We start from the raw sequence: 14,571 nt of genomic DNA, 5'->3' as shown, positions 1-14,571 counted from the left end.
GTTGTTGTTACAAAGGAAGAATTGTATTCGGAAGGTAAAAATAACCTGGGAAGAAAAACAAACAAAACAAACAAAAAAATGTTCACAGTTTACACTCATTTCCCAGTGTTCCTTTTCTGGGTGTAGCTGATTCTGTCCATCATTGATCAATTGGAATTGGATTAGCTCTTCTCTACATTGAAGATATCCACTTCCATCAGAATACATCCTCATATAATATCATTGTTGAAGTATATAATGATCTCCTAGTTCTGCTCGTTTCACTCAGTATCAGTTGATGTCTCTCCAAGCCTCTCTGTATTCCTCCCGTTGGTCATTTCTCACAGAACAATAATATTCCATAACATTCATATACCATAATTTACCCAACCATTCTCTAATTGATGGACATCCATTCATTTTCCAGTTTCTAGCCACTATGAAAAGGGCTGCCACAAACATTTTGGCACATACAGGTCCCTTTCCCTTCTTTAGTGTTTCCTTGGGATATAAGCCCAGTAGTAGTACGGCTGGATCAAAGGGTATGCACATTTTGATAACTTTTTGGGCATAATTCCAGATTGCTCTCCAGAGTGGTTGGATTATTTTACAACTCCGCCAACAATGCATCAGTGTCCCAGTTTTCCCACAGCCCCTCCAACATTCATCGTTATTTGTTCCTGTCATCTTAGCCAATCTGACAGATGTGTAATGATATCTCAGAGTTGTTAGACAACTTCTTTCATTGCTCTTCCAAGATCCCAAAAGATTTATTTTAACATCTGTTCTTTTCTCCTGCTATATATACCTTATGTTTATGGAATATTATTGTTCTGTAAGAAATGACCAACAAGAGGAATACAGAGAGTCTTGGAGAGACTTACATCAACTGATGCTGAGTGAAACGAGTAGAACTAGGGGATCACATACACTTCAACAACAATACTGTATGAGGATATATTCTGATGGAAGTGGATATCTGGTGATGCGGAGGAGGAGAAGGGATCACTCCTGAGAAATTAGGTTGTCTGACTACAGACAGCTTGGCTTGAGGGCAGCCTGGAGGACTTGAGGTACTGGTGTGAGGGCCAAATGATCCTAGGATAGAAAGCCTAGGAATCCTGTTCCTCTAACTTGGAGCTCTCATGGAGAGTAAAAAAAATTGATATAAGTATACTCTCAAGGTATCTTTTAAGAACTTTAGAATCAATTGACATAGAAGACACTAACACAAGACAGCCTAGCATGGCACGCTCTCATCGGAAAAGATGCTGTGCTCTATGAGCAAAGTAGAATTGAATTAGCCCAAAAAAATTTGAGATGTCCAAAATTAGAGAAGCTACTCCAAATCTTCATATGAACTATTTGTGTCCAACCTGTGGTAGGTAGGGCATTCCAGGAACATGGGGAGAAAGTTTGTATCCAGAATCTAGCTTTTCCAAGCTGAGATTTAGTGAAATCAAGAAAATAAGAGAAAAAGACTATGGGATTTTTTAGAAGTTGTTATCATAGAAATATTTTAGGAGAAACCTAATGGACTGTTCTGCTATTTTTTTTTCTTTCTAGGATATGGAAGAAACATTGGAAAGGTATGTTTCTTTCTAGATAGTAGATTATTACAAAACTTAGTTTGGGGATTGGGGGAAAATGAGCCTGTGTGTTTTCTCAATAGAGGTAGAGGAATTAAGTCATTTAGTACAATGAGAGGCACAGCCTGTACAATATTAATTTTTTTCCTATAGGAGTGTGGTTTGGCCAAATTTGGAAACTTTCATACTGAATTTGGATGATTTTTATCTTAATGTCCTGGAGTTTTTAAAAGTCTTTCTAAGTAAGTGTCAGCCCCTTGGGCAAGAACTTTGGGCTTTCCTCACAAGAGCCCTAGGAGGAAAATAACCTACCCATTAGAATCTTCAATGTCTCCAAAGTTCTAATGATGTTGTGTCTTTAACTTGGAAATTACTCCTAGTATAGATAGTCTCATATGGCTGATATATGCCAAAAGATTGAAGAAAGAAGCTGACCCAGGGTAGTGTTGGGGGGGGGGGTGAAAAACAAGTGAAGGGAGAAACAATATCCATGAGATCCACTGATTGTCTCTATTGGGACAATCATATAGCTTCACTGAGGTGAAGTCTTGTTTACAGGTAAGAGAGCAGGCTTGTAGAATCACACAGATCAGCTTGATTTAGCATTAGTTGGGGGCATTAGGACATCTAAGCAGAGTACTTGGCCTGGCAGATGAAAGATATATTATATTAAATGACTTCTATGAGATTCCTTTCATATCTATCAAATCCAAATCAAATCAAAATCCAGAAAATTGAGGTGCATGATTCCTTTCCTTTGAGGGCTGCTACCTGTGTATTTTGGGCATGGTGGGAAGAGATAATATGTTTAATATTCAGACCCTGATAGCCCTAAGAAATGAAGAGATCCCTTAGAAAGATTTGTGTTTGGGAACACTCATCTTCACCTTAAGAATGTATTGTTCCAGTCAATAGACACTTGAAGATGCAATTTTCTTACAATCTTTGTTTTCTTTTCTATGTGAACTGATAGGGTGACAGAATTTGGGAATTCTTTGCTGATCCAATTTATTTTTAGATATTAAGACACCAAAAAAAGTGAACATTTTAATTATACTACTCCCCTAATTAATCAAGTGTTTAGTTTGATGAAAACTTAGTAATGGGAAGGCAACTTTTAATTCTCTGCCCACATGATGAGAGAACTCTGGGCATTCCAAACCCAGGAAGTAACTCTTGCCTATAACATCATTTATCTGTGAATAGTTGTTCTTATAACTGAAGTTATCTTTGTGTTTACTGCAAAGAGAAAGAATTCACATGTTATTTGGCTATTTTGCCTTACTTAAAACCACAAAGATTAAAATACTATATTTACCTCTACTCTGAAAGCTTTCTTATATTATAAATGGCTACTCTTAAAATAGCTATAGTAACCTATTAGACAAAGAGGAAATGTCTGAAAAAAAAAGAACTTTACTTAATTTGCTTTTTATTTTCCTAACTATAGTATAGTTATTTATTGAAAATTCTTCCTCTGAAAATACTAAATTTTCTAGTTTTCCAGGGAATGAACACTATAGGATTCAAGTAAGGTTTCCTCTCATTAAGGATATTGAAATTCTTTCTTTTGGACTGATATCTTTCCCTTTATGTAGGATATAAATTGTCAGAGAAATGCAATTTCTACAGCTTGTCTGAGGAGAAAAAGAAGGCCATAAGAATTATACCTGGCTTCTCAGTTAAGAAATGCCCTGCTTAAAGAACTCTGGGAGATGACTATGAACCCACTACATAGAATTCCCAATCCCTCTATTTTTGTCCGCCTGCATTTTTTATTTCCTTCACAGGCTAATTGTACACTATTTCAAAGTTCAACTCTTTTTGTACAGCAAAATAACTGTTTGGACATGTATACATATATTGTATTTAATATATATTTTAACATATTTAACATGTATTAGTTAATGTACCATTAAGAGAAGAAGGTGGGAGGAAGGAGGGGAAAAATTGGAATAAAGGGTTTGGCAATTGTCAATGCTGCAAAATAACCCATGCATATATCTGGCAAATAAAAAGCTATAATGAACTAAAATAAAATAAAATTTTAAAAAAATTCCTTGCTTATATATTTGGAAATTTTCAAGCTGAAGACATCAGAGTAAGAGAATTCATTATAGAGGCTTAGCTCCTGGATAAAATGATGAAGATGAAGACTATGGCAGAATTATCACCACTTTCAGGATTGCCATGAAGAAGGATTAATCATCTAGCAAGCTTTTTTCTTCCAAAAAAAAGAAAAAAGGCAGTTTGAGTGAAAATGCATTTGCACAGATGTTGAGGTGATTCTAAATGGTGTTCAATCTATTATATTTAATAAAAGTTACAACTTGCCAAATGCTCATATCTATTGATTTCTTATTTGATCACTCACAGAATTATAAATCTAGAGCAAAACTTCTTAATTTAGCATATATGGAATCCCTGTTTCACCCCCAAATGTCACTAGACAGATACTGGGTGATCTATGAATTCCTGATGTTCTACCAAGACCAGCCTCCCAAAATATTCCCATTAGCAATGGAAAGTTGTTTTCAATTACTAATGACCTTGCAACTAAAAAAGCTGGAAAAAGAACAAACTAAAAACACCCAATTAAATACCAAATTTGAAATTCTGAAAATAAAAGGGGAGATTTATAAAATTGAAAGTAAGAAAACTACTGAACTAATATACAAAACTAAGAGTTGGTTTTATGAAAAAAACCAACAAAATCGATAAATCTTTAGTTAATTTGATAATAAAAAGGAAAGAAGAAAATCAAATTGTCAGCATCAAAAAAAATGGATGAACTTAGCACCTCTGAAAAGGAAATTAAAACAATAATTAAAAGAGCTATTTTACCCAAATGCAGGCCAATATATCTGATGATCTAAGTGAAATGGATGAATACTGACAAAAATATAGATTTCCCAGATTAAGAGGAGAAAATAAATTATTTAAATAGCTCCATTTTAGAAAAAGAAACTGAACAAGTTATTAATGAATTCCCTAAGAAAAAATCTCTAGGAACAGATGAATTTACAAGTGAATTCTACTAAACATTTAAAAAACAATTCCAATACTATGCAAACTATTTGGAAAAACAGGGAAAGCAGGAGCCCTACCAAATTCATTTTATGACACTGACATGGTGCTGATACCTAAACTGGATAGGGTCAAAACAGAGAAAGAAAATTATAGACCAATTTTATTAATGAATATTTATGCAAAAACTTAAATAAAATATTAGCAAAGGGAAGTTATCACCTGGGGAAAACACTGTGACCAAGTAGAATTTATACCAGGAATGCAGGACTATTTCAATATTAGGAAAACTATTAGCATAACTGGCTATAACAATAACCAAACTAACAGAAATTATATGATTATCTTAATAGATGACAATAAGCATTTGACAAAATCCAATATCCATTTCTATTAACATTAGAGAACATAGGAATAAATGTTTTCCTTAAAATAATCAGTAGTAATCTAAAACCATCAGCACACAAGCATCATACGTAATGAAGCTAAACTACAAGCATTTCCAATAAGATCAGGAATGAAATAAGGTTGCCCACTATTACCATTATTATCTAATGTATTAGAAATGTTAGCTTTAGCAATAAGAGAAGAAAAAGAAATTAAAGGAATTAGAGTAGGTAATGAGGAAGCAAATCACCCTTTGCAGATGATATGATAGTTTACTTAGAAAATCCTAGAGAATCAACTAAAAACTAGTAGAAACAGTGAACAACTTTAGCAAAGTTTCAAGATACAAAATAAATCTTCCCAAATCATCAGCATTACCAACAAAGTCCAGCAGCAAGAGATAGAGAAATCTCGTTTAAAATAACTCTTTTAGATAAAATAAAATACTTGGGAGTCTATCTGCCAAGACAAAGTCAGGAATTATATGAACACAATTACAAAACACTTTTCATACAAATAAAGTTAGATGTAAATAATTGGAAGAATATCAAGTGCTCATGGGTAAACTGAGTTAATATAACAAAAATGGCAATTCTATGTGAAATAATCTACTTATTCAATACCATAACAATCAGACTGCCAAGAAATTACTTTATATAGCTAGAAAAAAAATAACAAAATTCATCTGAAAGAACAAAAGTCATGAATTTCAAGGGAATTAATGAAAAAAAAATGCCAGTGAAGGTAGTCTAGCTGTTTCAGACTTAAAACTATATTATAAAACAGCAGTCATCAAAACCATTTGCAACTGGCTAAGAAAGAGAGTAGTTGATTAGTGTAATAGCTAAGGCTGACAAGACATAATAGTCAATGATATAGTAATCTAGTGCTTGATAAATTCAAAGACTCCAGGTTTTGGGATAAGAACAAAAATTTGACAAAAATTCTGGGAAAATTGGAAAATAGTATGGCAAAAAATAGGCATTGACCAATACCTAAAACTCTATATCAAGATAAGACTGAAATGGGTTCATGATTTAGACATAAAGGGTAATAATATAAGCAAATTAGAAGAACAAGGGATAGTCTATCTCTCAGATCTGTGGAAAAGGAAGGAATGTATAGCCAAAGAAGAATTACAGAACATTATGAAATGCAAAATGAAATGAAAAACAAATTAAGACAACTCTAAGGAAAAAAATAATGATAAACATTGGTAGGGGATGTGGGAAAACTGGGACACAAATACATTGTGGGTGGAATTGTGAACTGATTCATCCATTCTGGAGAGCAATTTGGAACTATGCCCAAAGGGCTATCAAACTATGCATACCTTTTGATCCAGCAGTGTTACTGAGTCTGTATCCCAAAGAGAGCATAAAAAAAGGGAGAAGGACCCACATATGCAAAAATGTTTTGTGGCAGCCCTTTTTGTAGTGGAAAGAAAATGGAAACTGACTGAATGCCCATCAATTGGAGAATGGCTGAATAACTTATGGTATATGAATGTTATGGAATATTATTGTTCTATAAGAAAAGATCAGCAGGATGATTTCAGAAAGGCCTGGGGAGACTTACATGAACTGATGCTAAGTGAAATGAGCAGGGCAAGGAGATCACTGTAGACGGCAACAAGATTATGTGATTATCAATGATGAGGGATGTGGCTCTTTTCAACAGCTAGGTGATTCAGGTAAATTCCAGTAGTTTTGTGATGGAGAGCCATCTACATCCAGAAAGAGGACTGTGAGGACTGAATGTAGATCACAACATGGTATTTTCACCTTTTTTGTTATTTGCTTGCTTTTTCCTTTCTCTCTTTTTTTTTCTTTTTGATCTTATTTTTCTTGTGCAGTATGATAAAATGTAGAAATAGAAAAATTGTACATGTTTAACACACATTGGATTTCATCTCTAGGGAAAGGGTTGGGGGAAAGGAGGGAGAAAAAATTGGAACACAACATTTTGCAAGAGTGAATGTTGAAAACTACCTTTGCATAAATTTTGAAAATAAAAAGCTATTATTAAAAATTAATAATGACCTAATTATGATCAATATATAAGAATTCAACTCATGGAGAAGTCAGCTTTATACATATAATTACTAAATAATTACTCTAATTTTCACAAGCCATGATTTGTCTTTCTTAGATGGCAAGAAGGCAGGTATTATAAATAGTAATACATGGGCCACTAGATAGCCTTATGCATAGTTTTTGAAACAAAGTTCAAATTTGCCCTCAACTACTTACTAATTGTGATTTCAGGCAAGTCATTTAATTTCTCTCTACAATAGTACCCTCACCTTAAGGAGATGATAACACAAACCTTCTAATGTTGCTTTAGCTATTGTTAGTTATTATTATTAGTAATCAATTCAGAATAGCTCCTCTAAAAAGATGGCATTTCATTCAGAAGAAAATGGAAGCCTTAAGAAGCTAAGAGAGTTTATTTTGAATTTAATAAATTAATATAATGAATTTAATCTCCAATGGTCAAATTAAAAAGACTGTTTATTTCAAACTAAATATTTGGCCCCAATTACCTGCTTTTATACTCTCATGAGGACAGAGATTTTAGTCTCCAACCCCTTCACTGCCTTATACATAGTAGACAATACATTTGAATGAAATGAAAACTTTGGCTTGAAAATAGAGGTAATATTATTGTTCTGCCTGCTTCACAGGGTTGTTGAGAGAAATTATCTTTATTAAATAAAATAAATACATATTTATTTTTTATTTTTATAATTTATAATTTATTAATTTAATTATATTTTAAATAAATAAAAATAAATAGCTTTTAAGTCTATAACTTAATGATTGTGTCTGACATTTCAAAATGCTAGGGAAATATGAAGAAAAAAATGTCTTCTACCTTTGTTTAAATTAAGAGATGGAGAGACTTCACAGCTTTTCAACATAGAGTAGATAAAAGGGGAGATAGAGTTTTTAGAAACTCTTGAGCAAGGATCAGAGGTTAAAAGGAGATGACAAATGCAGATTCAATAAACCAAGGAGAAGAATATTTTGAGAGTCCCAAGCAGGGTCCTGAGTCTGTAGCTGCCCTTTATTGGTCAAGAATGATTTTGTGGTTTCTGGCGGTTACTAACATCTCCAAATTTAACTAGAGGTCACTTACAAATGCTCACTGGTATGTCAAGAAGTTTGGGGTTTTAGAAGTTTTTCTGATCCGCTAGTTGTTGTGTAACTCTGACAGATTATTACAGTTATTACAGAATACATGTTAACACTCCAAGGAAAGAAACCGTAATTCCTGTTGTTCCTTCCAATCTATTCTCCCACTTCCTGCGATCAGGATGACTTTCCCTCCAACCTCTACCTTTCCATATTATACTTTGAAAATTTGGTTTACATTTTCTGCTTCAGTCTCTTGCTTGATCTTCAGTCTTTGGAGGGAGGGGAAAAAATAAATTGGGATTTCCCATCTGACTTCATACTTTGTGTATTTTTAGCTTCTTCTGGGGGAGAGAATTGTAGTCTTCCAATTAAAAATTAACATATTTACATCTTGTCATACTCTACATAACTCTGTTTTTGTATCCCCAAAGTCATCCTTCACCCATCCCCTCTCAATCCTCCAATCTTCCAATTCCTTCTCTCCATCTTTGAGTCCTCCCATCTCAAATTTTCAGTTGAACAATACCCATTCCTTCCATAAGGCCTCTTGAATATCTGTTCCACAGAAAACAATTTTTTTTTATCCTAAAGCTTTTTTTCTCCCACTCTTTCCATTATCTAGCTATTACTGAAACTCAGCTCAGCTCTTAATATACAAGATCCTTCTCCACTCTTTGAAATACTGGCTGCATATTTTCCTTAGTTTACATGTCAAGAAAAACAGTTGGAATGTTTCTTGCTTTCCTCTGCTATTTTCAATTTTCCCTCCCAATCTCCATCATTTAGGAACCACTCCTCTTTTGAGGTCCATACATGTATACATATGATACTGTCTGCATCTTCCTCCCAAATCAAAATCTTGATTTTGACTGCCTAAAAACTTATAGTTTATTTCTTCCTATATCCTGCAAGATCTTCAACTCAAGTTGACATGCTTCCCATAAAGACTCTCTCTCTCTCTCTCTCTCTCTCTCTCTCTCTCTCTCTCTCTCTCTCTCTCTCTCTCTCTCAGAGGATCATAACCAATTACTTCCTTTAATTTACAATCTATGACCTACTTTTCTACTCCAGTTCAGCCATACACCAAGTCTTCCATATGCTTAACTATATAATACCCATGTATTTGTGAATTCTGAAATCTCCTTATTTGATTGATTGTGCCTTCCCAAACCTCAACTTTTGATCAGTCACCTTCTGCTACCTTTGCTCCTATACCCCTGCTGCCAAAATGAATGTGGAGGGAAAAAACCACAATCGTGCTGCAGTGAGGATTCACTTGAAGTTGTGTAACATAAATTTGTAATAGACCAATCATGCTGAATGGGTCTATTACAAATTTATGTTACACAACTTCAAGTGGGCCCTCACTGCAGCTAGACAATGCTACATTTCCCTTATTAATTTACTATCCTACATATAGTGTGCAGAGAAGTGGTCAAAGGAGATGAACCGGTAGTTCTCAAAAGGATTACAAACTATGAACAACTTCATGAAAGAATACTTCACATCACGAATAGGAAGAGAAATGCAATTCAAAACAATTCTGAAGTTGTACCTTAAAACCCTGCAAATTGACAAAGGAGACAAACATAAAATAGTCACTATGGGGAGGTTGTGGGGGGAAATGGTGTACTAGTGCTTTGATGGTACAGCTGTAAAGCAAACAAGTGTTTTGGAAAGGAATTTAGAATTATGCAAAGTGACTAAAATGTGCAAACCCTTTAAGCAAGATTTGCCACAGTGCTTAAACACCATTCCGAAGGCCATTGATAAGAAAGCCCACCTTTGTATCAAGATATTTGTAGAAGCATTTTATGATAGCAAAGAAATGGGGGGGGGCAAATACTCAATAATTTGAGGGTTTAAACAAATTATAGTATATATACATAATGAAATATTGCAATAAAATGCTAAGAAACTGAAAAGAAATACTTGAACAGAACAAAGGAAGGAGAGCTAAGGAAGTAACAAACAAAAGTGTAAATGGAAGAACACTAAAATTATAAAGACAAACGGGCTCAAAAGAAGATAGAAGAAGAGAGTCACACTTCACCTTTTTTGCAATGAGAGGTACATAAATGGTACCATTAAACACATTTCCAGATTTTTTCCTCTTTGAAAAAATTCTATTTGGCACATGGCTCTCTGCTGGGGAAACTATGATAGAAAAAAAGAGGTGGCATTAAAAACACTAATAAAATGTTTTTAGGGGAAAATTGCGGGAGCGCTGCAGTTTCCAGAAGGTATCACTCAGTCTGCTTTCCTGTTTAACTCTGAACCCAGCTTACTGTCCATTTGCGCTAGCTGCTCCAGATATGGTACTTATGGACAAATTCTATAGGCTGTCCATCAAACTACGCGTTATGATTCTACATTTCCCTCCCTCCTTCCCCTTTGTCTCCCCATCCCGCTTGTTTGTGACCAGTTTCTATGTTTACAACCATTTTGACTTCAAAAGTGGCTTCAAAAGCGTCTCCATGACAGGCTCCCCAACCTGGGGTCCCATTAACTTAAAATTTTTTTGGGGGAAACTATTCAATAGAAGGCATTTCCTTTGTAATCATATGGCGTTATTTTATGCATTTGAACCTATTCTGAGAAGCGCTCCCTAGGCGTCTCTAAAATGCCAGAGGGATCCCAGACGTTAAAAATAAGTCAAGGGAGAGGGACATTATGATAAAATATTAATAAAGACGCAGCAATGCAGTAGTTGTGATCGGTTAAAGCTAGGAGGCAGGAAGGGGATGGAGACGGAGGCCACCTGGAAGCCAGGGGCCCTTCCCAGCGGGGCCTAGCCTCCGCTCCCGAGAGCGCGGCTTTGCGGTGACGCCCCGTCCCTCATCCTCCTCACACTCAGAGATAAGCGGGGGCAGCCTCGCGCCCTCGTGGCCTCACACGCGCCCGGAGTAGTCTCGCGCCGACTACCCCTTCTCCCCCCCTCCCCCCCCAGGCTGGACGGAGCCGAGCAGAGAGGGGGCTGGAGTTTCGGCGCGTGCGCATTGGCGGGCGGCGAGGGCGGAGCGCGACCAAAGGCGTCCGGGGAGGGAGGAGAGAGGAGGGAGGAGGGAGGAGGAGGGAGGAAGAAGGAGGAGGGAGTTACAAGCACCTCCTTCTTCTCCCTCCCCGGGTCCGCACGCCCGCCGCGGGAGGCCGGCTTGCGGCATCTTGCTCTGCTGGGCTCCTGAGGCTCCCGGGCTCTTCCCAGGAGCCCCAAGCCCAGAGAACGATGGCTTTCATCCGCAAGCAGCAGCGAGAACAGCAGCTGCAGCTCTACTCCAAAGAACGGTGAGTGACCTTCTGGGCCGAGTGCAAGGGGCCGGCAGCGGGGGGAGGGACATTGGGCCAGAAACCGGGGCTGGGGGCCGAAGGAGGGCCCGGCGTGACCAGTCTTCCCGGCTGCCGGCACGCGGCCCCGGAACCCGGAAGAGAGGCTGGGGGTGGGGAGGACTCGCTCTGTGGCCGCCCCCTCTTGGAGAATCGCCCTCCTTCCCCCCGCCCCCAATCCGGCAGGCCTAGCCTGAGGGGGAGGGAGCAGGCACGCGAGCCTTCCTCCCAAAATCCGGGAGTGGAGCCGCTGCCGCCCCCCTTCCGTCCCCTCTCTCCTGGTGATGGCCCCGGCCCCAGGTGCCTCTCTGGCCTTCCTCCTCCCCCCTCCCTGGAATGAATGGTCCGGTACCCACCGGGATGGAAAGTGTCTGCCTGCGAGCAGATCAAAGTTTAGAGGCGGATTCTAAAATCCGGAGATACAACCTGCCCTAAGCTGCCTTCTGCTCGGGGGCTGTAAGTGTGTGCGCAGCAGGGGATAAAGGGCCTCGGCTGGCGGCCAGACACCGCTCGGAGAGCCCTCCCCCGACACCAAGCTTCTACCCCTTGGCCTGCGGAGGTGACCGCAGGATCCCAGACCTAGAGCCGGGAGAGACTTGAGAAGTTTTGTCAGCGATTCCCGCATTTTAGAACGGTTCCCAGAGAGCTGTGACTGCCCCAGAAACAGCAGTGAATGGAGTCGGAACCCCAAACCTGACTCCAAACGTAGCCCTCCCGCAGGCCGAGTCCCGTGCCAGGCGTTGTGCTGGGACAACGTGAAAAGCACAAAAAAGAAGGTGCGCCCAATTCCCACGCCCGCAGGGAGATACACGGGAACCGCTGGGCACAAGTAAGACTGAGCCCATGTAACCGGAGACACTTTTAGAGGTTAGGCCGCCTAAATCAAGGAAGGACTGAGGCGGGCTTCCTGCAGAAGGGGGCCTTTAGTGAGCCTCGAAGAAACTAGTAATAAGGAAGAAAGTGGAATTACTGGGAGAAAGTTCCAGGCTTTGGGACACAGCCTGGAGGATGTTCAGGGTCCAAGAAACAGTAAGGAGATGGTTGTTACGGGATGAAGGATACATCGGAGGAATTAAGGGATGGAAAGGGTTCAACCAGAGGTCCTCAAACTTTTTAAATAGGGGCCGGTTCTCAGTCCCTCAGACTGTGGGAGGGCCGACTACAGTAAAAACAAAACCTCTGTCTCCGCCCCTCAGCCCGTGGCGGGCCGCATAAACGTCCTCTGCGGTAGACCCCCTGGGCCCAAATGAGGAAGGGCTTCAAAAGCCAAACCGGATAAAATAAGGGAACCATTGAAGTTGATTGGATTTTGCAGGGTGAGAGTAACCAGGCTATTGCAGGGCTTCTAGCATGAGGTCGGTCATTAGGAGCTGCACTGGGGTGTCAGCAATGTGAGATAGAGAGCAGGGCTTGTGTGAGAAATGTTGTGATTTCTGGGATATGGGGCAGGGGTGGGGTGGGAGATGATGGTGTCTGGGGTAGAGTCGGGTGATGATATCCTCAATTCTAATGGGGAAGTTAGGAAGATGGAAGGGTATGAGGAGAAAATGAGATCAGAAGTTTGGGAAGGGTGAGTCTAAGAGGGACAATGGGCACTTATAAAGAAGAAAGAAGACAGATTTGAAAGGTCAGGAGAAAGGTTTGGATAAATCTGAGGATGATCAGCATAGAGATAGTATTTGAATCCATGAAGGGAAACGAGAAGGGGTCCAGACAGAATCTGGGGGAAGTAGTGAATGTGATCTGGATGAAGGATAGGTGGTAGGAGAACTAGTAGAGAGCAGTGGCCCCAAAATCTGGAGAGAACAGGGTGATCAGCATTATTAGAGAGGCCAAGAAGATGAGGAAGAAGAACCATTCCATGCTGCCATGCTCCCTGCCTGCCCTGCTGTGAGAAAGGAGAGAGATGGTAGTGAGGGTGAGCTTAGTATTTGGGAGGATATCCCAGAGGTAGTCCTTTAAATTAGACTTAAAATTTAGTTAGTATTTTGAGGAAAAGATAAGAGTTTTTAGGATATGTTGAGAGCAAAGAAGTGAGAAAGTCAGAATGCATTCAGGGTATGTAGTGGACTTCAGCCCAATTGGAGAGGCTTGGAAAAGGAGAACTGTGACACAGGCAGGTGTGGAAAGCTCTGGATACCAAGATGAATGTCAGAAGCTCCTAGATTTAACAAATGAAGAAGAGCCAATTAAGCACTTACCATGTGTGAGAAATACAAACAGAAAAGCAAGACAGTCTCTTTCTCCAGGACTTCACCTAAGTGGGTAACAACCATCTAACAAGGTTCAGCTATTGGGTTAGTTTTTAGTGCCCGGGACAGTTGAAAAGAAGCAGAGAAGTCATGTAATCCCAGTGATGAAGAAACTGAGGTGAGTGGTTTGCTCAGATTGACACTAGGGTTTGGAACATCTTTGGTTGGTAGTGGGGAGTCCTTGAAGAGCTTTGAGAATACTGCCTTGTGATGTGATCAGAACTATGGGCACATCAAGAAACGCATACTGGAGGAATGAGAAACCAGGCAGGAAGATCTGAAAGGAAGTTATTACAGTAGTCTGGGAAAAGAGATGAGGGCTGGAAGCAGGGAAGAGATTTCCTAAAAGTAGAGTTGAAAAGACTTTGGAAAGACTGAAGATTAAAGGAGAAAAAGGGATCAAGGATGAATGGAATTTTTCCCTGATGACTTTTTCAGAAATGGAGGGAAATTGTGAAGTGGGACATATTTGGGGTTTCAGATAATGATGTCAGTAGGTATAGGCAGCTAGAAAGGCAGTTTGGAGGCCAGGAAGGTAGCTAGGATTGAAGGTCTGAACCTGGACAGCATCTGCATGGAACATAGTTGAAGCTGTAAGGAAGACAGTATAAGAATAAAGAATAATAACTGACATTTATACAGTTTCAAAGTTTGCATTGTTCTTTAATACTTTATTGCATTTCAGAAGAGAAAAAGGGTTAAAGACAGAGACTTTGTGGAGCCTAGTGGAACAACCCTACATTAAGGGGTCAGGAAGAGGATCTAAAGAAAAAAAAAAAAAAACAGCTACCAAAGAAGTGGGAAAATAACCAGAAGTATATAATATCTTGATAGACAAATGAAGCATCAATATCAAGGTCAGGTTCCCTTTCC

General features: G+C 39.1%; 1 protein-coding gene across 3 annotated transcripts in view; it reads left to right on the top strand.

Annotated features, from left to right (window-relative positions):
• The first annotated feature begins 11,237 nt into the window (after positions 1 to 11,237).
• The window catches only part of NSMAF (neutral sphingomyelinase activation associated factor), a 60,020-nt gene continuing 56,686 nt past the window's right edge, over positions 11,238 to 14,571 (top strand). For 2 of the 3 annotated variants that reach the window (XM_074278736.1, XM_074278735.1), the window contains exon 1: positions 11,240 to 11,407. In XM_074278736.1, coding sequence (XP_074134837.1) covers positions 11,349 to 11,407 — 59 coding nt within the window. In that variant the 5' untranslated portion in view covers positions 11,240 to 11,348. Of the gene's footprint in view, positions 11,408 to 14,571 lie in introns of all 3 variants that reach the window. The other variant, XR_012484320.1, reaches the window with a different exon arrangement.

This window comes from Sminthopsis crassicaudata, chromosome 1 (assembly GCF_048593235.1).
Source record: "Sminthopsis crassicaudata isolate SCR6 chromosome 1, ASM4859323v1, whole genome shotgun sequence".
NCBI classification, from domain to species: domain Eukaryota; kingdom Metazoa; phylum Chordata; class Mammalia; order Dasyuromorphia; family Dasyuridae; genus Sminthopsis; species Sminthopsis crassicaudata.
The sequence above is the reverse complement of the archived record's forward strand: the minus strand, read 5'-3'. Positions and strand labels throughout refer to the sequence as shown.